Raw genomic sequence first — 22,720 nt, forward strand, 5'->3', positions numbered from 1 at the left:
TGTGTGGCAGGCGTGGTGCCTGCCTCACTCGGCACCTGCCACCTCTCTCCCTCCGATGGTGGCCCAGGCAGGGCAGGTGGTGGAGAGGAGGGGTGGGGGATAGAGATGCCAGCTCAGCACGGAGGTCAGCCGGGCCGGGCCAGTCTTGGACTCTGAGCCTCTTTCCTCTCCGCCCCGCTTGCTACAGGCCCCCAGGGACGGAGCAGCCAGCCCTGGCGGGGGAGGGGGAGGGTGGTGGATGGGGCTGGGGCTGGAGATGGACGGCTGATTTTGGCTGGCAGCGAGGGCACGGGGGTGCAGGGGCGGGGGCTTCTGAACCTGAGGGGACTCCAGCTTCCCTCGGGCCCTGGCCAGAGCTCCATCTTGCCAGGTTTTGGAGGGGTAACTTGAGGAGCTGGCGGGGAGCTTTATCTTTGCCCCCGTGATGGGTGGCCAGCGGTTTCCTGCCAACAACCCCTGCTTCCGGAGGCCCAGCAAGGCCAGGCAGAGCCAGGAGGGGCAGCGGGGCTGGGCTTGGGTGGCCCCACCGGCCCCGCCCCGTCTATCTTTGGGAATTTATTTGTCCATGGGCGAGGCAGGCCTGCAGTCTCCTGCCTTCCAGGGGCCAAGAGCTGCTCCGACCGCCCCAGGCTTCTCTCTCCAACCCACACACCTCCAGCAGACCCCTGGCTCCGGCCCTGTCCCCACCTGCACGGCCCCGCTCTTCCTAAGGGGCCGCGCAGCCCCCAGAAGCCCTGCCATCCGCGTGGGTGTTGGCACTGGCTCGCCCTGAGAGCAGAGGCTGGGCAGGGGTGGGCTCTGAGCCCCCGCCGGTCTGTCATGGCGCGGCGGTTCCGGGCCGAGCTGGCCGCCTTCTTCTTCGAGTATGACACCCCCCGCATGGTGCTGGTGCGCAACAAGAAGGTGGGCGTCGTCTTCCGGCTGATCCAGCTGCTGGTCCTGGTCTACGTCGTGGGGTGAGTCCTGCGCCTCCCGCTGTCCCCGCCCCCGCCCCGGGCCTGTCCTCCAGGCCCCGAGACACCTTCTGAGACACCAGGGAGGCCTCTTCCTCTCCAGCAGTGGAGGGGAAGCCCCATCCGGGGCCTTCAGTGAACGGGAGGCAGAGTTGTCGGGTTTCGAGGAACCGGCTCAGTGTCGCGGTTCCTTTGAGGGGTGGTGTTCAAGGCCCACCAACCACAGCCACCGAGCCCTCGACCCCTGACCGCCTGCCAAACCAGGCTGCCATGGACGCACAGGCCAGAGAGGGTCAGGCTCTGCTGCCACCTTCCCTGCCTAAGTAAGGGGCATCCGGGGAGGTTTGAGGCCCCTGGAGCAGAGAAGCCCCTGCCGCCTGAAGGCCTGGTGCCTTCATGTTGGCATGTCAGGCAGAGGCCGGAGATCGGAAGTTCTGCTCCCTGGGATGACAGTTTCTTCCCAGGCATCTCTGGACCTATCCTGCCAGGCTGGGAGTGCAGTCAGAGGCAGCAGGGGACACTCTGCAGTCCAGTGCTCCCGGGAGGCAGGCCTGGCCTGGCAGAGACTGGCACACACATGGGTGTGTGCATGGACTCGGTGCCGTGTGTGTCCACGGGGCTGGCTGCCCACGTGGGGGGACCCCTGTGTGTGCATATGGCTGTGCCCATGTCTGCCCTGTGGCTGGTGCGTGTCCCCTGTGTGTGGTTCATCTTGTCCACTCACAGTGACTCTGCAGAGGGCTCCTGGAGGCCCCAGGGCCGCTGGCGGGGGCTCAGCCCCTGCTGGGGGCCTCAGGGTGCCTAGTAGCCCCTGCCTGACTCTGCTGTGTGATTCTGAGACTCTGGTCTCCACATCATGTTTACCGCGGTTCCAAACCAGAACTGCTAAATGGAGTCCAGGGCAGGCTGACCCAGGGCCCCAACAAGGACCTCAGTGTCCCAGTCCCCCTGAAACGAATGGTGTCCAAAAGAGCCATCCCTCTGTGCCCCCACTCCCCAAAGCTCAGAGCTGGCCAGGTGCACCCAGGGCCAGGCCCCAGCCTTGGCCTCCCTCCTCTCTCTCGTTCAGAAACCAATTTGACATCTGTAATGCTGTTTGAGCTTGTGAAGGAAACTGAGGCCCAGAGAGGCGCAGTGGGCCTTCCAGGTCCACAGCGAGTCAGCAGCACACCCGGTGTTGGAGCTGAGCCCACACACAAGGGCACAGAGCTCCGTACGCACCCTGACCCCCAGGCCTCTGCTAGGCCTGCTCCTTCCGCGCCATCACAGGGGCTGGAGATCCTTTCTAGCGGGCACTTATGATGGGATGCCAGGTGCAGGACGGGCCTCAGGTCCACCTAGCGGCACTCCTGACCCTCCCTGGAAGAGAGAGACTGCCTGCTGAGGCCCAGCCTACCCTTGCTGGAAGAGGTGGGAGCGGGGGGCTGGTTGTCCTCTCTCTGCCCCTGTGGCTCCCTAGTTCTGCTCTCAGATCTGCAGGTGTGAAGGGCTCCTATGTGAGGGTCACAGGCTGTCAGCGTGGGAGCCCCCACCCTGTACCCCCACCCCTCCCCCCACCCCCCCTAGCCACAGCCACAGCCTATGTCCCAAGCTGCTCCCCAGACTGGAATCTAAACCTCCAGTGATGGGGACCTCACTACCGCCCTCCTGCTCGTCTTCCCTCCCAAGACTGTCTCATCAGCTTCCAGATGGCCACGGCCCTTCTCGGTGTCCGTGGGGCCCAGGGCCACAGGGGTCTAGCCAGGATCTCACAGCTGAGTAAGAGGTTAACCGGGATTTGAACCCACCCACCTGCAGGGCTCCAAAGTCAGCCTTGATATTCTGGAAAGAAACATCTTCAGAGAGAGGACACTGGCCTGCCCGAGTCACACAGCAGAAGGTGGAAGGAAGGCAGGGTCCCTCAGCACAGCCTCCTAGCTCACATGTGGGCTGTGGCTCCTGCTGTCCCTTGCGCCCTCGTCTGGCCACTGCCCAGTACTGCACTGACTCTCAGCCAGGAACCCACAGCTGCAAACCCAACCCCTGACCCAGCCTGGACCTGGTCTTGGCATCTCAGACCTCAGCTTCCTAACCGGCCCCTGGGGCAGGGGTTGCAGGGGACCTCCCTAAAGTGCACTCAGCTCAGCATGTGGCTGTTTCCTGGGGAGGGCTTTGCTTTCATGTCTGGTCCTGTGGGCATTGCCGGGGGATGGAAAGGAGCTTGAGAGAAGAGCCAGGCCCCTGCGTCCCAGAGACAGGGCACAGCCTGGGTCGGGGATGGGTGGACACAGAGACAGACCTGGACAGAGGGACAAACACCAGAGCACAACTCAGACGAAGGGAGGGAGGTCCTGAGACTCAGAGATGGACAGTTACTGAGGCTGAGCAGAGAGGCTGAGATGCCGAGAACGCAGACCCTGAGGAGGGAAACTGAGGCAGTGGTCTTTGCTAGTCATGCTCTTCCAGGAAATCCTGGGCAAGGGAGGACGTGAGTGGGCCTGGTACCAGAAGGCTGGGCTGAGTTGAACTGACCCTCTCCAGTTAAGATGGTCTCAGATAAGGCTGGGCACAGTGGCTCACGCCTATAATTCCAGCACTTTGGGAGGCCGAGGTGGGCGGATCACCTGAGGTCAGGAGTTCGAAACCAGCCTGACCAACATGGTGAAATCCCGTCTCTACTAAAAATACAAAAATTAGGTGGGTGTGGTGGCTCATGCCTGTAATCCCAGCACTTTGGGAGGCCAAGGTGAGCAGATCACTTGAGCTCAGGAGTTCAGGACCAGCCTGGACAACATAGGGAAGCCCTGTATCTACAAAATAATACAACAAAACAAAATTAGCCGAATGTGGTGACGCGTGCCTGCAGTCCCAGCTACTCAGGAGGCTGATGTGAGAGGATCACTTGAGCCCGGGAAGTTGAGGCTGCAGTGGGCCATGACTGCGCCAGTGCACTCCAGCCTGGAGGACAGAGTGACACCTGTCTCAAAAATTAATAAATAATGGCCGGGCGTGGTGGCTCATGCCTGTAATCTCAGTACTTTGGGAGGCCTAGGCGGGCGGATCACCTGAGGTCAGGAGTTCAAGACCAGCCTGGCCAACATGGTGAAACCCTGTCTTATAAAAAGAATAAAAATAAAATAAAATTAATAAATAAAAATAAAATAAGTAAAAACACAAATCATTGGCCTGTGATTCAATTCCATATTCATTTAGTCATGCAATACACAGATGTTTATTGAGCCCCTGCTATGTGCCAAGCATTGCTCTGGACGCTAAAAGTACAGAAGCGAACAGAACAAAGATCCTGCAGTTCAGGGAATAAATGCTCAGATGCTCCTGGACTTGTCTGTAGGCTGCGTTGGCGCCTCAGGGTGGGCTCAGTTCTGAGCAGTCCTCCTAGGCCTGGCGTCTGGTCGTGCCCCTCCCCAAGGCCACTGCTGTCTGACAGCTCATGCTCCATCTGGTTAACTCCTTTCTGTGGCCCATGGTCATACCCTGTGTCCCATCAGCCACCTGGCCGGGCCCCCCAGCCTGCGCCAGAGCTGCCCCCCGCACCTGCCCCAGCTCCTCCAGCATCTCAGCCTTCCCACCATGAGCCCTTCTGAGTCCTTAGATGAAAGCTGAGGGAGGACAGGAGGATTGAGGGACCCAAGGAATGTGGGCATGATGGCGAGGGTGGCTGTGAGGACACTGCCCAGGTGCCAAGCCTGGGAGATGGGGTGGGGGCAGCACCATTCTCCATGATGAGGACACAGGGGAACAAGTTCTAAAGGGGGATGAAGAGATCAGTTTGGTCCAGTTGAGTTTCTGTTTGTATAGTGGTTAGTACTCGGCACTGGAATAATTTTGTAAGTCAGGCGCAGTGACTCATGCCTGTAATCCCAGCACTTTGGGAGGCCAAGGCAGGTGAATCACGAGGTCAGGAGTTCGAGACCAGCCCAGCCAAATGGTGAAACCTGTCTCTATTAAAAATATGAAAACTAGCTGGGAGTGGTGATGGGTGCTTATAATCCCAGCTACTCAGGAGGCTGAGGCATGAGAATCGCTTGAATCCAGGAGGCTGAGGTTGCAGTGAGCCAAGATCCTGTCACTGCACTTCAGCTTGGGAGACAGAGAGATTCCATCTCAAAAAAAAGAATGAAAGAAAGAAAAAAGAAAGAAAGAAAGAAAGAAAGAAAGAAAGAAAGAAAGGAAAGAAAAAGAGAGAAAGAAAAGAAATTTAATATACCATAACATTTACCCTTTAAAAAATACCATTCTGGCTGGGCTTAGTGGCTCATGCCTGTAATCCCAGCAATTTGGGAGGCTGAAGTGGGAGAATCTCCTTGAGGCCAAGAGTTCAAGACCAGCCTGGGCAACAGAGGCTCTGTCTCTACAAAAAATCATATTAAAATAAAAATCCAATCTGTGGTTTTTAGTATATTCACAGAGTTATGTAACCATCACCACTGATTCCTGAACATTTTCTTCCCCCCAAGAGGAAAGCTCCCACCCTTTAGCAATCGCCCGCCATTTCTCCTCCCCACAGCCTGCTGTGGCTGTTCTGGGTATTTCACGTGGGCAGAATCCTACGATACGTGGTCTTTTGCGTCTGGCTTCTTTCACTTACTGCAGTGTTGTCAAGGTTTATCCGCGTTGGTTGCAACTCGTATCAGCACTTCATCCATTTTCAAGGCTACATAGTATTTCACCGTGTGGTTCTATTTTGATTATCTAGTTGTCAGCTGATGGATAGTGGGGCTATTTCCACTTCTTGGCTCTTATGAAAATGCTGCCGTGAATATTTGTGTACAAGTTTTTGTGCGGACATAGGTTGTGTTTTGTTTTGTTTTGAGACGGAGTTTTGCTCTTGTTGCCCAGGCTGGAGTGCAATGGTGCAGTCTCGGCTCACTGCAACCTCCACCTTTCGGGTTCAAGTGATTCTCCAGCCTCAGCCTCCCAAGTAGCTGAGATTACAGGCACGTGCCACAGTGCCCAGCTAATTTTTTGTATGTTTAGTAGAGACGGGGTTTCCTCGTGTTGGTCAGGCTGGTCTCAAATTCCTGACCTCCAGTGATCTGCCCGCCTTGGCCTCCCAAAGAGCTGGGACTACAGGCATGTGCCACCTCGCCCAGCCTGGACATATGTTTTTATTTCTCTTAGGTATACACCTAGGCGTGGAATTGCTGGGTCAAATTTAATTTTTGAGGGAGTGCAGGGCTGTTTTTGAAACGTTTCAGTTGAGCTCAAGGAACCCGTGTGATGTCTAGGTAAGGGGTCGGGAGCTGTGAGCCACCCAGCAGTTGGAAATGTGGACATTTATACAGACGGTCCCCCACTCACATGGGTCAGTTTAGAATGTATCAGGACATAACCCCATTGTAAGTTGAGGAGCATCTGGACTTAACAATGGTGTGACTTGGGATTCTTTGACTTTGTGGTGGGTTACCTGGGGGTATTAAGAGCACTTTTAACTCAGGATGGGTTCATCCAGCCACAGCTCCATCGTGATTCCAGGAGCACATGTGTAAGTCTCTTGGGTGCAAGATTTGTGTCTATTTTGTTCATTTTTGTGTTTGCTTTGTTCAACAGCCCATAATAGGGCTGGATAAATACGTGTTTGTTTTTGTTTTTTAGTAGAGACGGAGTGTCGCTATGTTGCCCAGGCTGGTCTCAAACTCTGGGCCTCAGGTGATCCTCCCGCCTCAACCTCCCAAAGTGCTGGGATTACAGGCCTGAGCCACCACACCCGGCCCACGTTTGCTGAATGACTGGAATTGAATCTCAGGAGATAGTGCAGTCTGGAGATAGAATTCTGAGGACACAGCGTGTCTGAGGCAGCTCACTCAGGGATGGGGCCGGATCAACATTGAAAGAGGAGTTCATGAAGGAGGAACAGAGAACAGTGAAAATGGGAGGTTTGCGTTATATGTGTCTACTGAGTGCCAGGCACTGTGCTGATTCCCTTAAAAAGAACCATAGAGGCCGGGCGCGGTGGCTCACGCTTATAATCCCAGCATTTTGGGAGGCCGAGGTGGGCAGATCACAAGGTCAGGAGGTCGAGACTAGCCTGGCCAACATGGTGAAACCACATCTCTACTAAAAATACAAAAATTGGATGTGGCGGTACGTGCCTGTAATCCCAGCTACTCAGGAGACTGAGGCAGGAGAATTGCTTGAATCCAGGAGGCAGAGGTTGCAATGAACTGATATTGCACCATTGCACTCCAGCCTGGGTGGCAGAGTGAGACTCTGTCTCAAAAAAAAGATCTCATGGAAACTCTCCCCCAAACATTTACCCAGATGCCTTCGTCTCCTGAGCCCTGGCTGAGTACATAGTAGGGCCTCACTAAATACTTCTTCTTTTTTTTTGTTTTTTTTTAAATAGAGACGGGGTTTCACTATGTTGGTCAGGCTGATCTTGAACTCCTGACCTTGTGATCCTTCTGCCTCAGCCTCCCAAAGAGCTGAGATTATAGGCGTGAGCCACCGCGCCCGGCTAAATAGTTCTTGAGTAAAAAGTATCTATGAGGTAGGTGGCATCACTTCTGTTGTATTGAGAAAACTCAGAGAGGTGTAGTGTCTAGCCTGAAGCCACACAGCTGGGGAGCAGCAGGGCTGGCCCCTGACCTTCAGCCACTCTAGCATGTGGCCTCTTCCACGAGGAGGCCGTTGGAGAGCCCCAGCACGGGGTTTGCTGATGACAAGGTAGAAAGCATGGCAGGGGTTATTTCTGGAAGGGGAGAGGCTTCTGAAGACGCCGTGTCTGACGTCTGGCCCTATAGGTTGCCTTCCAGGGTGGTGATAACAAGGCCAGATCCAGGCATGGCTTTGGAGGAGTGGGCTGGCACCATAGTCATTCTATTATTTTGTTTTGTGTTTTTGAGATGGAGTCTCGCTGTGTCGTCCAGGCTGGAGTGCAGTGTGCAATCTCGGCTCACTGTAGCCTCTGCCTGCCGGGTTCAAGCGATTCTCTGCCTCAGCATCCCAAGTAGCTGGGATCACAGGCACACACCACCACACCCAGCTTAATTTTGTATTTCTAGTAGAGATGGGGTTTCACCATGTTGCCAGGCTGATCTCGAACTCCTGGCCTCAAGTGATCTGCTCGCCTCAGCCTCCAAAAGTGCTGGGATTACAGGCATGAACCACCGTGCCCAGCCCAAAGTCATTCAATTATCATAAGAGCTGAGGTCACGAACGCCAGATTTAACCAACCCTCAAGACCCGCGGCCGCAAGGGCAGACACAGAGGCACGATGAGTGCATCAGCCCCATCAGGCGTGCAGGCTCCACGTGGCTCTGTGTGCCCACTGTGCTCTGCCTCCTGGGAGCCGCGTGGAAGCCAGTGTTGCTTGGTTGGAGGTGGGCTGAATCCTGGGCTGGGTGCCTCAAGCGTGGGGACACTTGGGAGTGCCATTCCTGCAGGCCTCAGTTTCCCTGGCTGTGTTATAAGTTGGTATCAGGTAAATATAGAAAGGTCGCTAAGCTGTTGGGGTTGGAGATACCAAGAGGGAGGTCCATGGCCTGTCTGCAGAGGGGCTCAGAACACGGAGCAGCTCCCTCCCCCCTGCATCAGCTCCTTCTGGCTTGGACACAGAACCAGAGGCCTTCCTGGAGGAAGGGACCCAAGGAGGGCAGGGGGATGGGCGATGCCGTCACTCTCCCCGATGGGGCTGCAGGCATCGTGACAGGCTCAGGACACTGAGAGCCAGGGGCCTTTGTCATGCCTCACCTGTCACTCTCTGGGACCTGCAGGGGATAGCAGTGACCAAGCTGAGGCTTCCGGACTCTGCAGCTTGGCCCCAGTGCCAGGGTGAGAGGGGGACTTGGAGGAGAGGTGGGTGGACCATGAGGAGGAAGGAGAGGACATCGGTGGCTGGCCTCCTGGGGCCTGCAGCGGGGAGAGAGATGACTCTGGGACTAAGAGGCCTGGAGAGTTCTGTTACCGGCCTGAGCCCTGGGGAAAGGAGAAGGGGCCATTGCTTTGAGCTCCCCTCAGACAGGTGAGCTTGGGGTAGGGTAAGGAGTGGAGCGGAATGACAATCTGCCCACAGGTGCACTCACAGATTTGCCCTGGAGGTATACAGCCACACACCCCCTATGCCAACACACACACACGTTACCGGGCATCTCCATAAGGAGTCTTTCCTCAAGGAAGGAGCCCACCGCCTGGAGAGCAGTGTGATCCAGGACTTTTTCATTTGTAAGCAACAGAAACCAAGCCCAAACTGGCTTCAGTAAAGGAAGAAATGTATTGGCTTATGTAACTGAAAAGTCCAAAAGTCGATTTTTCAAGTGTGCTTCAGGCATGGCTGAATCCAGGTGCTCAAACAACATTGTCAGGATTCTGCCCCTCTCCATCTCCTGGGCTTGGCTTTCCTCTAGGTGAGCTTCCCTGTCAGGATTGCCCTCTCCATCAGGCGGCGAAGATGACCACCACAGTTTTTGTCTCGCAGCCGCCCTGCTTAGCCACTCAGTAGACAGGGTGTTTCTTTCCTGGCACTTCCCAGAAAAGTCCTGGCCTCACTGCTGAAACTCCCCAGGTCATATGCCTCTCTGTAGACCCATCACTGCTACCAGGGGGATGAAACACTGATTGGCAAGCCTTGGTCATCTGCCCACTCAGGGGCTAAGAGGGAGGTTAGCCCCACGGAACCTTCCAGACTGAAAGTGGAGAACCCAGAGGAACAGGACTGCTCAATGCTGGGAAGGCAAGGCCAGAATTTCCCAAGAAAGCTGGAAGCCCTCCAGTCTGAGCCACTCCCACAGCGCCTCAACCGAGGGGCAGGACGCTGCAAGCCCTTCAGAGGGCCACCTCCCGGCTCTGTGTTCCTTCCTGTCTCCCAGGGGGCCCCGGCATGGCTGGATCATAATAACAACTCATGTCTCTACAGCCTCGATTCTGTGCCGCCCCCATTCTGAGTGTTTCTACATGTATGAACTCACTCATTCAATCACTCCGAGAAGTACTGCTATAATTCCCGTTTTATAGATGAGGAAACCGAGGCACAGGGGGATTGAATAGCTTACCCCAAATCCCAGTGAGGAAGAGGTGGAGCTGGGATTTGGACCCAGGCTGTTAGGCACCAAAGACCATATTCTCAGCCTTTGTGCTCTGCTGGTGCCTCTGGAATGAGGAGCACCCTGGGAAGGATTAGGGTCCGAATGGCTTGGCCTCCAGGCCCCAGCAAACTCTGTTCTTGGAAAAGGATTGGAGGGAGTATTTGAATTAGCATTTATTTCTCCCTTCCCCTCCCTTTCCTTCCCTCCCTTCCTCCCTCCCTTTCTTCCTCCCTTCCCCCATTCCCCCCTCCCTCCCTTCCTCTCTTTCTCTTTTTTCTTTCCTTTCCTTTTCTTTTTGAGATGGAGTCTCACTCTTGTCGCCCAGGCTGGAGTGCAATGGTGCGATCCCAACTTACTGCAACCTCCACCTCCCGGGTTCAAGCAATTCTGCCTCAGTCTCCCCAGTAGCTGGGATTATAGGAGCCCACCACCACACCTGGCTAACTGTTGTATTTTTAGTAGAGACGGGGTTTCACCATGTTGGCCAAGCTGGTCTCAAACTCTTGGCCTCAAGTGATCTGCCCGCCTCGGCCTTCCAAAGTGCTGGGATTACATGCGTGAGCCACGGCTCCGAGCCTGAATTCACGTTTTCATAGTGAGAAGCGCAGTGGAACTTCAGGCGCGAGCCAGCAGGCGGAGGCAGCGGGAGGCAGGGGAGGCCGTCCTGCCTCTAGCCCAAGACAGGAGCTTCAGGAGCAGGCGGTGGCTCAGAGGCACATCTGGGGAGGGCGCAAGGAAGGAGGCGACGGGTCCAGCCGGTGCCAGAACCACAACTCCCCCTGTCCCCTACCCGCACAGGTGGGTGTTTGTCTACGAGAAGGGCTACCAGACGTCCAGCGGCCTCATCAGCAGTGTGTCTGTGAAACTCAAGGGCCTGGCTGTGACCCAGCTCCCTGGCCTCGGCCCCCAGGTCTGGGATGTGGCTGACTATGTCTTCCCAGCACAGGTGAGCTGGCCTGGGGCTGCGCCTGCCCTCACAGGGCCTGTCTTGGAGCGGGTGGGTCTCTGTCCCAGTGGGAGCAGCCCAGCTCCTCTTTCTCTCCGGGCCTTAGCAATACTGTGCAGAAGCAGCCTGGTGATGTCACCCCATGTTGGTGGCAGGGGGTGTGGCGGCTGCTGGGTGTCCTGTGGGCTCTAGGGGTCTGCTGGGGCAGCGCTGGGGTCCTCGGGCTCTTCTCCCAGCTCCCAGCCCACCCCTCCCTCCCGTGCCCCTCACTTCTAGGGGGACAGCTCCTTCGTGGTCATGACCAATTTCATCGTGACCCCAAAGCAGGCTCAAGGGTACTGCGCAGAGGTGAGGACTTCTGCCCACCAGCCCCTTCCCGGACTCACAGGGGAAAATTACCTGCAGGGAAAGTCTCCGTGGTCACCGGAGAGGAAGCCAGAGAGGCTTCCGCAGGGGCCACGGCGGTGGAAATTCGGGCGTGTATTCACACACAGTCACTGTCAGGGCCTGCAGAGCTGAGCCTTCCCACCCAGCACTCGGTGTACCTGGCAGCGTGCAGAGACTGCCCACCCCCACCCCCAGCTGACACCGGCAGTGGGTGGCTGGGCAGGAGCCCGGGGTGGGGGAAACAGGGAAGGAGGCTGTGAGCGAACGTCACCCTAGAGAGGTCAGAGACTCTGCCCCACACTCCCCTAGGGCCCTGGGGGTGGGAGGGGCCTGAGGCCAGCAGCTCTCGCCTCCCCCAGCACCCGGAAGGTGGCATATGCAAGGAAGACAGTGGCTGCACCCCTGGAAAAGCCAAGAGGAAGGCCCAAGGTAAGGTCAGCCTCCTCCTGTCCCTCCACAGCCCTGGCGTCCTGCAGGCCCAGCTCGCTGCTGACCAGTGTCTCCCCACACCCCTCTCGCAGAGGCGTCCTCCGAGAGGGGCTCCCTCCTGCCCTCTCCCCTCCTCCACCTGGGCTCGGGCTGCCCTGTCCCAGACCCAGACACGTTTCTGTCCTCAGCTCCTTTGCTTGGGTGCCTGTCGCTGGGGGCCCCTGGGGAAGGGGCCTGGGCGGCCTCCTCTGCACCCCCAGTTTGGGGTGTGCACCCAGGGGTTCCTCTCTGGCCGCAGGCATCCGCACGGGCAAGTGTGTGGCCTTCAACGCCTCCGTGAAGACGTGTGAGATCTTTGGCTGGTGCCCCGTGGAGGTGGACGATGACATCCCTCGGTAACACTGACCTTCCAGGGAGCCAGAACAGGGTCCCAGGCCAGGCAGAGGGGGACCAGTGTCTAGAAAGGATCTTTACCCCCTTTCTGACCCCACCCCCACCCCGTCCGCACGACCTGGGCCGAAGATTCCCCAGGGCCTTGGCCGGTCACAGCACACCCGCCCCTCCACCCGCCCAGGGCTGAGGAGGGTCCCGGATGCACGCCCCACCCCTGCTATGTCAAGCTCTGCCTGGGACACACAGGGGGCCCCTGGGGAGGAGCGGATGAGTGAGTGTGATGTCCTCCAGCCCTGCCCTTCTCCGTGAGGCCGAGAACTTTACTCTCTTCATCAAGAACAGCATCAGCTTCCCACGCTTCAAGGTCAACAGGTGCGTGGGAAATTCGGCCAGCAGTGCAGGCGGCTGTCCGAGACTGCCCCGGCTGCTCTCAGCTGTCTCTGTCTCCCTCCATTCCTACTGGCATGGAAGGAATCGAAGGGGCATTGTGGAGCCCATGAGGGGTCCCCAGGCTTTGGGGGGTGGTGGGCACCCTCCTGGATGACACACGGCTGCTGTCAACACCTTCCACCCTGACAGGCGCAACTTGGTGGAAGAGGTGAATGCCGCCTACATGAAGACCTGCCTCTACCACAAGACCCTGCACCCCCTGTGCCCCGTTTTCCAGCTTGGCTATGTGGTGCAAGAGTCAGGCCAGAACTTCAGCACCCTGGCTGAGAAGGTATGGGGCATGGTGCCAGGCAAACGGGGAGGGCTGGGCTGCAGGATCCTGGTCAAGGCTGCTTAGGCCCAGTGCATCCTCCTGTCTCCTTGGTGAGGGCTGAGTGTATGTATGGGTCTGTCCCCTGATCCTATGGCCCTTGAGAGTCAGATCTGTGTCTTCAGCAGGTCCTGGCATGGACCTGGCACAAAGGAGGTACCCAGAATGAACAGATGTGGGCAGACTTTGTCACCTGGATGTTTGTTGATGTCTTGCTTTAAAAAAAAAAATTAGATAAAAGCAGCTTGGTCAGGTGCGCTGGCTCACGCCTGTAATCCCAGCACTTTGGGAGGCGGAGGTGGGAGGATCACTTGAGGCCAGGAGTTTGAGACCAGCCTGCCAACGTGGCGAAACCTCCTTCTCTACTAAAAATACAAAAGTTAGCTAGGTGTGGTGGCATGTGCCTGTAATCCCATCTATTCGGGAGGCTGAGGCAGGAGACTCACTTGCACCCAGGAGGATGAGGTTGCAGTGAGCCAAGATTGCGCCATTGTACTCCAGCTGGGGTGACACAGTGAGACTCCATCTCAAAAAAAAAAAAAAAAAAAACCGGCCTGGCCAGTGAAACCTCGTCTCTATTAACAGTTCAAAAATTGGCCGGGCACAGTGGCTCACACCTGTAAACCCAGCACTTTGGGAGGCCAAGGTAGGCGGATCACTTGAGGTCAGGAGTTCAAGACCAGCCTGACCAATATGGTGAAACCCTGTTTCTACTAAAAATACAAAAAAAAATTAGCTGGCTGTTGTGCTGTGTACTTGTAGTCCCAGCTACTTGGGAGGGTGAGACAGGGGAATTGCTTAAACCCAGGAGGCGGAGGTTGCAGTGAGCTGAGATGGCACCACTGCACTCCAGCCTGGGTGACCGAGCAAGACTCTGTTAAAAAAAAAAAAAAATATATATATATATATATATACACACACACATATACAAAAATTATCTGGGTGTGGTGGTGGGTGCCTGTAATCCCAGCTACTCAGGAGGCTGAGGCAGGAGAGTCGCTTGAACCCGGGAGGTGGAGGCTGCAGTGAGCTGAGATCACACCATTGCACTCCATCCTGGGTGACAGAGCGACTCCATCTTAAAAAAAAAAAAAGATAAAAGCAGCTCGAATCCTATAGCCTATGGCCCTGAGAAATCCTGTGCCCCTGAGATCCTTACAATCACCTGCGACTCCAGAGAAGCAGTCCCTATGAGCACAGAACTAGCTGACTGGGTTCCAATCCCAGCTCTGCCGCAAACAAGCAGTAGGAACTCAGACAAGTCTCTAAACTTCAGTGGGGCTGAGTTTTTGCCCCATCAAGGGGGGCAATCATGGCACTGGTCTCAAGGGGTTGTCCCTAGGGTCCAGTGAGTTGACTCGCTGCACCTGGCATGCCCGATGCCTAGCACGTGGCAGGCCTATCCAGCTGCTACCACGTGCTCCTTATCAGTCCTGCTCCTGCAGTTGCCTATTCAGGGACGAAATCAGTCCCTTTTCTGTGATGTTACCAAAAAACCCCACTCACAGGCCGGGCATGGTGGCTCACGCCTGTAATCCGAGCACTTTGGAAGTCTGAGGCAGGTGGATCACAAGGTCAGAAGTTCAAGACCAGTCTGGCCAAGATGGTGAAACCCCATCTCTACTAAAAAAAAAAAAAAAAAAATTAGCTGGGTGTGGTGGCACATGCCTGTAATCCCACTGAGGCAGGAGAAGTGCTTGAACCCAAGGGTGGAGGTTGCAGTGAGCCAAGATTGCACCTCTGTTCCAGCCTGAGCGACAAGGTGAAAATAAATGTATAAATAAATTGAAAATAAATAAATAAAAATGAAATGGTCAGAAAGCTGGAGTGTGGAGGGTAATTGGTAATTAGAAGGCTGGAGAGGGTGAGAGGACCTTTACCCCAAAATAGCTTCTCAGTGTCTTTTTTCAAATAAAAAATGTTCTTTTTTTTTTGACATGGAGTCTCACTCTGTCACCCAGGCTGGAGTGCAATGGTGCTATCTCAGCTCACCGCAACCTCCGCCTCCCAGGTTCCAGCGATTCTCCTGCCTCACCCTCCCGAGTAGCTGGGATTACGGCACCTGCCACTACACCTGACTATTTTTGTATTTTTAGTGAAGACAGGATTTCACCATGTTGGCCAGGCTGGTCTCCAACTCCTGACCTCAGGTGATCTGCCCGCCTCTGCCTCCCAAAGTGTTGGGATTACAGGTGTGTGCCACTGCGACTGGCTCCAAAATGTTGTCGTTGAGAGAGAACTGGTACCACCTGTGAGATGGGGTTTTTGTTTGTTACCGCATTTGAGATGGAGCCTCGCTCTGTCACCCAGGCTGGAGTGCAGTGGTGCGATCTCGGCTCACTGCAACCTCCGCTCCTGGGTTCAAGTGATTCTCCTACCTCAGCCTCCTGATAACTGGAATTACAGGTGCGCACCACCATGCTGGCTAATTTTTGTATTTTTAGTAGAGACAGGGTTTCACCATGTTGGCCAGGCTGGTCTTGTACTCCTGACCTCAGGTGATCCACCCACCTCGGCCTCCCAAAGTGCTAGGATTACAGGCATGAGCCGCCGTGCCCAGCCGAGATGGGGGTTTTTGATCCTGAAACCCCAGCTCTTAACCACTTGTGTCCCTGGCAGGGCGGCATGGTTGGCATCACCATCGACTGGCACTGTGACCTCGACTGGCACGTGCGACACTGCAAACCCATCTACGACTTCCATGGGCTGTACGAGGAGAAAAACCTCTCCCCAGGCTTCAACTTCAGGTGTCTGTCAGCCCCACGCCCCAGCCATTCTTCCTGGTGGTCCTTCGCGGCTGAAAAAGCATCCCCAGAGGGGAGCGGAGGGTCTGCGCAGCTCCCACTGTGCCTTCCCCCCATGCAGGAAGCCAGCAGGGAGCGAGACGTTGACGTCTCCGATCCCCTGTCCCTGGGTTTCAGTCCCTTTGAGGTCCACCTGGCCAGGACTAGCTGGAGAAATTGCTGACATCAGGAGCTGGGGCAATGGTTGGGCACAGTGGCTCATATCTGTCATTGTTGAACCTCAGGAGGCTGAGGTGGGAGGATGGCTTTGAGGCCAGGAGTCTGAGGCTGCCGTGAGTTGTGATTACACTACTGCACTGCAGGCTGGGCGACAGAATGAGACCAATCTCTTTAAAATAAGCAAACAGCTGGGCGCAGTGGCTCACACCTGTAATCCAAGCACTTTGGCAGGCTGGGGCAGGTGGATCACAAGGTCAGGAGTTTGAGACCATTCTGGCCAACATGGTGAAACCAGTCTCTACTAAAAATACAAAAATTAGCAGGGTATGGTGGCACGTTCCCGTTGTCCCAGCTACTCGGGAGGCTGAAGCAGGAGAATCATTTGAACCCGGGAGGCAGGAGGTTGCAGTGAGCCGAGATAGCGCCATTGCACTTCACCCTAGGTGACAGAGTGAGACTCAGTCCCAAAAAAACAAACAAAAGCAAGGAGTTGGAGCAAGAGCTGAGTACAACTTTCCCAGAATGAGGCCTGGGAGCCTGCCCGGGCTGGGGATGGGGCTGTATTTAGAGACCGCTAAGGCTCCTGCATCCCTGATCCGCTGAGAAATCCAGACCCAAGACAGTCCCCTCCATCACCCTCCTGCCACCTGATCCCTTCCCCAAGGTTTGCCAGGCACTTTGTGGAGAACGGGACCAACCACCGTCACCTCTTCAAGGTGTTTGGGATTCGCTTTGACATCCTGGTGGACGGCAAGGTGAGCGTCCAGCGTGAGTGTGGTGGCAGTTGAGACACGTTCTTGGCTCCTCTGAGTACCTCTGGGCATCTACAGTTACAGACATCTGGAAGTTAGATGGGTTCATCCGGCAGTTTTACTTCTAATAACAGACGGGGCGTGGGGGCTGTCCAGGACAGAGCTTTGCAACCTGTGGCCATGCCTTCCCCACAGTCCCCTTGAGCCCAGGGAGGCAGAGCCAAGGTCAAAACCCAGGTCTACTGACCAGCAGCTGTCGGTGCATGTAGAGTCAGAGGCAGGGACAGTTCACAGCTGAGGGTGGGGAAGTGCCCTTGTCCCTCTTCCAGCTGGGCCCCTTCCAACTGATAGCCCTTCTCTCCCTGGGTCCTGCCACCAGGCCGGGAAGTTTGACATTATCCCCACGATGACCACCATCGGCTCTGGGATTGGCATCTTTGGGGTGGTAAGTGCTGGGGTCACCGGGTCACTGTGCTGGGTCGGCCCCTCCTCTTCCACAAGTCAGTAGCAGCAAGACACCCCTCACCCTAAAACTTGACCCTAACTGTCTATCATTTCTGGGACAGCAGCTGCCCACCCCACCACACACAGCAGATCTAAGAAAGCTAAGGCCCAGAGCTGGGGCACAGTGGCTCATACTTAGAATCGTGGCACCTTGGGAGGCCGAAGTGGGAGGCTGGCTTTGAGGCCAGGAGTCTGAGGCTGCAGTGAGCTGTGATTACACTGCTGCACTCCAGCCTGGCGGCTGAATGACACCCCCCTCTCATTCTGTCGGGGTGGAACCATCTTGGTCCCCTGAGAGTCCTGCAGGGCCTCATCCACCCTCCAGGAAACAGGCCTCCAGTGAGGAGGGATCCGGCAAGGCCACAGCATCAGGGACTGAGCGGGGATGTGGCGGGCTCTGTGCCTTCCCCCGGATTCCCACGCTGTCTCCCTGCCCTTCCCTGACCCCAGGCCACCGTCCTCTGTGACCTGCTGCTGCTTCACATCCTGCCCAAGAGACACTACTACAAGCAGAAGAAGTTCAAGTATGCCGAGGACATGCGGCCAGCGGAGGTGAGGGAGCTCCCTAAGCCCACCCCTTGGAGCTTCCCGCACGGGCGTCTGTGTTGAGGGGGGCGGGCAGCTGCTTCCCCAGCACCGACTTGTGACCCCCAACCTTGCACCACACACACAGGGTGAGCGTGACCCCGCTGCCACCAGCTCCACCCTGGGCCTACAGGAGAACATGAGGGTATCCTGATGCCAGCCCTGACTCCCGACTGCATGCAGCGTGAGGCTTCAGGCTGGGGGCCTGCTGGGTCCCAGCTGGGGCAGAGGGTCTCCTCCGCAGGAAGTCTCCTACCCTCTCAGCCAGGCACATACCAGTTTGCCAGAAGCTCAGGGTGCAAACTAGGAGAGACGTGTGCCAATCTGAGCACCGGCTCCAACTCCACACCCCCTAAGGGAGCCTGCCCCGGTCTCAGCCGCTCCTGGTGGGGAAGGGCTGGGGCTGGGCAGGCCCCTCCCACACACCTGTATGCTAGCCTCACGCTTCTGTCTCTGGACCCTCACGATCCATCCCTCTGCCTCCATTCCTCCAGCTCTGGGCTCTCCAATGTGGCAGTGGATAACCATAGGCGACTAAATTAAACTAAAATAAAATCAATGAAACACAGCATTCACTTTCTCAGTTGAACTAGCCTGATGTCGGCTGCTCAGTAGACACGTGTGGCTAGTGGCTGCCATATTGGACGGCTCGGGGCATTTTCACCATCGAAGAAAGTTCTATGAGACAGCTCTGCTTGAGCCCTGTTTCTTCCTGGCCTTGGGTTTCCCTGGGAAACGTATCGACCATGCAGGCTCCTGGGCCTAGCCCAGACCTCCGAAACCACAGGCCCCAGGGCTGGCCATATGACCTGCACGGACGGCAAACTCCCCAGGCCGTTCTTGGACCTAAGCTGAAGAATTACTGTCCTCAAACTTTCTTTATTTTTTTTGAGACGGAGTCTCACTCTGTTGCCCAGGCTGGAGTGCAGTGGAGCAATCTCAGCTTATCACAACCTCTGCCTCCCAGGTTCAAGCGATTCTCCTGCCTCAGCCTCCTGAGTAGCTGGGATTACAGGCACCTGCCACCAAGCCCAGCTAACTTTTGTATTTTTAGCAGAAATGGCGTTTCATCATGTTGGCCAGGCTGGTCTTGAACTCCCGACCTTGTGATTTGCCCACCTTGGCCTCCCAAAGTGCTGGAATTACAGACATGAGCCACCGTGCCCCATCATGAACCTTCTGACCCTAAGCTCCTGAGCAGGAGTCAGACTTGGTCCTGAGCCTGCACCGCCTGACAGGTGCAGACACGGAGCAGGGTCCTGGACACCTCCAGTGTGTGTGTCGTATGCTCACGTGCCACACAGTGTGTCATGCACACAACCTGGAGTACACACTGTCCACGTGCACACAGCGTCCTTCCACGCTGTGTCTGTGAACAGCTGGGGCCCGTCAAACACAACCATCTAAACACACCTCCACCCCCACACACAGACTCAGGGTCCATGCCACGTCACCTCCACAGGGAAAAGCTTCTCTCCAAGAATGCCAGGCCAGGCCAGCCCTTCTAGCCACGAATCCTTACGCAGCTACCTCGGGTTGGGGTGGGAGCTCCAGCCACATCCTGGGCTCCCTGCCTGTGGCTCAGCCCCAGCTCCCAAGGCCTGCCCGGCTCTGTCTGAACAGAAGGTCTGGGGAAAGCGAGGGGCGGAGTACAATAAAGGGAGTGAGGACAGACCTCTGTCTTCCATGCTTTCTTTCCAGACCTCTCTGTGACTCCGTGTGCTCGTCTGTGAAATGTGGGGCTGAGCTGGGCAGTCTCTGAGATCCCTCTGGATCTGCCGGGGGGGACTAGTGAGCCGATTCATACGCCCTGAGCCCAGCAGGGCCAGCACTGGGTGGGGACGTCAGCTCACCTCTGTCCACGGGCTGCTATCTTGGCACAGCCCCGACATCGGCACTCTCCCTAACCCTCCCCAGCTGTGAGAGGCCTGGCACTGGGACGAATAGAGAACCCCAGGAGTGGCCTCGTGAAACAGTGGGGAGGAAGGGGCTGGCTGTCCAGGAGGGACATCTGGGGGAATTCCAAAGAGGGGACGAGGTCTTGACTGAGACAATGTGGAGGGAGCTGCTCTGGGCATGACTTCGGGGTCTGGACTTACAGCCAGAGATGCTCTCTGGGCCGCGTCCCCCCCAGTCACCATGCTCTATCTAAACCAGTGCCATCTAGTAACACTTTCTGAAATGTGCCAGGTGTGGTGTCTCATGGCTGTAATCCCAGCACTTTGGGAGGCCGAGGTGATCAGATCACAAAGTCAAGAGATGGAGACCATCTTGGCCAACATGGTGAAACCCTGTCTCTACTGACATTATAAAAATTAGCTGGGCGTGGTGGTGGGCACCTGTAATCCCAGTTACTCGGGAGGCTGAGGCAGGAGAATCACTTGAACCCGGGAGGCGGAGGCTGCAGTGAGTCAAGATCATGCCACTGCACTCCAGCCTGGGAGACAGAGCGAGACTCTGTCTCAAAAAAAAAAAACAACTTTCTGCAATGATGGAAACATTCTCTATATGTGCTGTCCAACTGGGTACCCAATAGCCACAGGTGGCCTTGGTGGAAATGTGTAGCCAAGGAAATGAAATTTGTATTTTATTTACTTTTAATAATATTAATAATGATAATTATCTTTGAGACGGAGTTTTGCTCTGTCACCCAGGCTGGAGTGCAGTGGTGCGATCTCGGCTCACTGCAGCCTCCACTCCCTGGGTTCAAGCAGTTCTCCTGCCTCAGCCTCCCAAGTAGCTGGGATTACAGGTGCCCGACACCACGCCTGGCTAGTTTTATTCTATTTTTAGTAGAGATAGGGTTTCGCCTTGTTGGCCAGGCTGGTCTCAAACTCCGGACCTCAGGTGATCCACCTGCCTCGGCCTCCCAAAGTGCTGGGATTACAGGCGTAAGCCACCGTGACTGGTCAGTTTACTTGTAATTAATTTAAATAGTTACGGATCACTAGTGGCTGCCAGACTGGATGACACAGGCCAACCCCTGCTGTCTCCCTCAGGCCCTCGGCCTTCTGCCCTCTTCCCCAACCAAGAACCATCACTTACAAGACTGGAACTCCCTCTTCCGCCCTCCCTTCCTTCTCCAGGCCCACCTGTTTTTGCACCCCCTGCCCCCTTCCCTTCCGAGTGAGCAGAAAAGGGCCCTTCCTCTGTATTCGGCCTCATTACCCAGCCACAGGCTGCACAGCGGAAGCCACCCCCGTTCTCCCAGCCCTACACCTGCTCCCCTCTTCTGCCTCCTCTGGCCCAGGTTCCCCAGCAGCTCTGCCCACTCTCCCCTCGCTGCAACCCTTCCAGAAAGACCAGTCCACACTTCCCTATGCAACTGGCCTCCACCCACCACTTCTCCTCGATGCCCTTGCCAAGGTCACCAGCGGTGTCCTGGTTGCCATATCTAGGCAGACTCTTTGGCCCCATATCCTGCTTGGCCTGACAGCATCTGGCATCGTTGTCCAAGCCCTCCTTGTGAAAAGATTTCCTTCCAGCAGCTCCTAGGACACACCCTTTCCTGATTTTCCAGCCTGTCTGGTGTGCGAGGAAAAGACAGGTTTCAACTGCAGCTCTGCCACAGTTCACTGTGTGTCCTTGGGGAAGTGGCTTAACTCTCCAAGCCTCCTCTGTGAGTCAAGGATAATAACAGCTTTTTTTTTTTTTTAAATAGAGACAGTGTCACTATGTGGAACAGGCTGGTCTCGAACTCCTGTTCTCAAATGATGTGCCCACCTCAGCCTCCCAAAGTGCTGGGATTACAGGCAGGAGCTACCGCACCCGGCCAATAGTAGCTTTTAGTAGGGATGAGAAAAGACATGTAAACGGAGCCTGGCATACAGTCGTGCTCTGCCCCTCCATCTATCCACCCTCTCAAAGGTGGAGTCAGCTAGTTGTTCGGGATATCTGTTATCCCTATGGCAATTCAGTCCTTGGTTCTTGGTTGGGCATGTGGTTACCCAGAACGGAAGCTGCATTTCCCAGCTTCCTCTTGCAGCTGGGTCTGGTCACGTGACTAAGCTCAAGTGGTGTGTGTGAAAGTGTCACGTGGCAACTTCTGGGAACTTTCCTGAAAAGAGAGCTGGTGCAGACCCTCTGCCCTCTTCATCCTTTTCTCCACTCTACTGCCTGGAATGCATATGTGATTGCTGGAGCTCTAGCTGCTATCTTGAACCATGAAGGCAAAAGCCACAACCCAGAAGTTGCTGGAATTGTTCATTCAACAATCACCCATTGAGCACCTATGCCATGTGACAGGCTGTGTGCTGGATGAATCAGGCACAGCGCTTGCCATAGGAGCTCCCAGTCCCAATGACAAACAGGCAGGTAAACAGATGTCAGGTACAAGCAGTACCTTGGAGAGGTTGCTAACCCATGGCGGGAAGTGGGGAGGTATGGAGAAGGTTCTGGCAGAAGGGGCATTGAAGTGAGTCCTGAAAGACCAAGCAGGCGTTAAACAGGCAGATGGTTGGGAGTAAGGTTATACAGGGCTTGATCGGACCTATTCTCAGGGTAGCCGTGAGCCACAGAAGATGCCTAAGCAGGAGCTAATTCTGTGGACTTTGTTCCTGAAAACTTGCCAGGTAGAGAAAGGCTAGGAGGACGTGCACTGAAAGGGGCTGGAGGCCAGTGAGGAGGCTGCTGTAGCAATCAGGGGCAAGGTGGTGGTAGCCTGAGCTAAGGGAGAGGACCTGGGGTGGAGAGGAGTGGGCAGATTCCGGGGATACTTAAGAGGCAGCATGGCAGGACCTGGAGATGGCTGGGTGGAGCCGGAAACAGGCTGCAGGTGACTCCCAGGCTCCTGGCTCCACTTCCAGACCGGGACACAGGAGGTCAGGTTTGGGGAAGGACATGGGGCAAGGGGTAATGCTAGAGTTTTCACACCCGGAGGCGTCAGGGGACGAGGTGGAGGCAGAGTCCCCAGGAACAGCCACGGGGAAGGTCACCATGCCCTGCTGAGTTCCCTCCATCCCCTGGGGCCCCGCTAGGCCATCCTGTCGCCTGCTCCCCGAGCCAGCACTTCGCTCTATGCTGAAC

General features: G+C 56.0%; 1 protein-coding gene across 1 annotated transcript; it reads left to right on the plus strand.

The window, feature by feature from the left end:
• The first annotated feature begins 802 nt into the window (after positions 1 to 802).
• On the plus strand, positions 803 to 19,369 carry P2RX1 (purinergic receptor P2X 1). Its single transcript, XM_021671274.2, has 12 exons — positions 803 to 956; positions 10,775 to 10,922; positions 11,199 to 11,270; positions 11,669 to 11,738; positions 12,037 to 12,133; positions 12,423 to 12,503; positions 12,711 to 12,852; positions 15,511 to 15,638; positions 16,519 to 16,609; positions 16,986 to 17,051; positions 17,561 to 17,662; positions 17,784 to 19,369. The coding sequence occupies exons 1-12, from the start codon at positions 820 to 822 to the stop codon at positions 17,847 to 17,849; spliced, it is 1,200 nt and encodes a 399-aa protein (XP_021526949.2). The 5' UTR covers positions 803 to 819; the 3' UTR covers positions 17,850 to 19,369.
• Positions 19,370 to 22,720: the final 3,351 nt, after the last annotated feature.

The sequence above is a fragment of the Aotus nancymaae genome, unplaced genomic scaffold (assembly GCF_030222135.1).
Source record: "Aotus nancymaae isolate 86718 unplaced genomic scaffold, 86718_ANA_hifiasm-v0.15.2.pri h1tg000018l, whole genome shotgun sequence".
Lineage (NCBI taxonomy): Eukaryota > Metazoa > Chordata > Mammalia > Primates > Aotidae > Aotus > Aotus nancymaae.

Bases quoted from the DNA above. Each gene is read 5' to 3' on its own strand.
- P2RX1 (XM_021671274.2), top strand. From the start codon at position 820: ATGGCGCGGCGGTTCCGGGCCGAGCTGGCCGCCTTCTTCTTCGAGTAT. The intron at 15,639-16,518 runs GTGTCTGTCAGC...CCCTTCCCCAAG, and splicing joins TCCCCAGGCTTCAACTTCAG to GTTTGCCAGGCACTTTGTGG. The intron at 16,610-16,985 runs GTGAGCGTCCAG...TCCTGCCACCAG, and splicing joins ACATCCTGGTGGACGGCAAG to GCCGGGAAGTTTGACATTAT.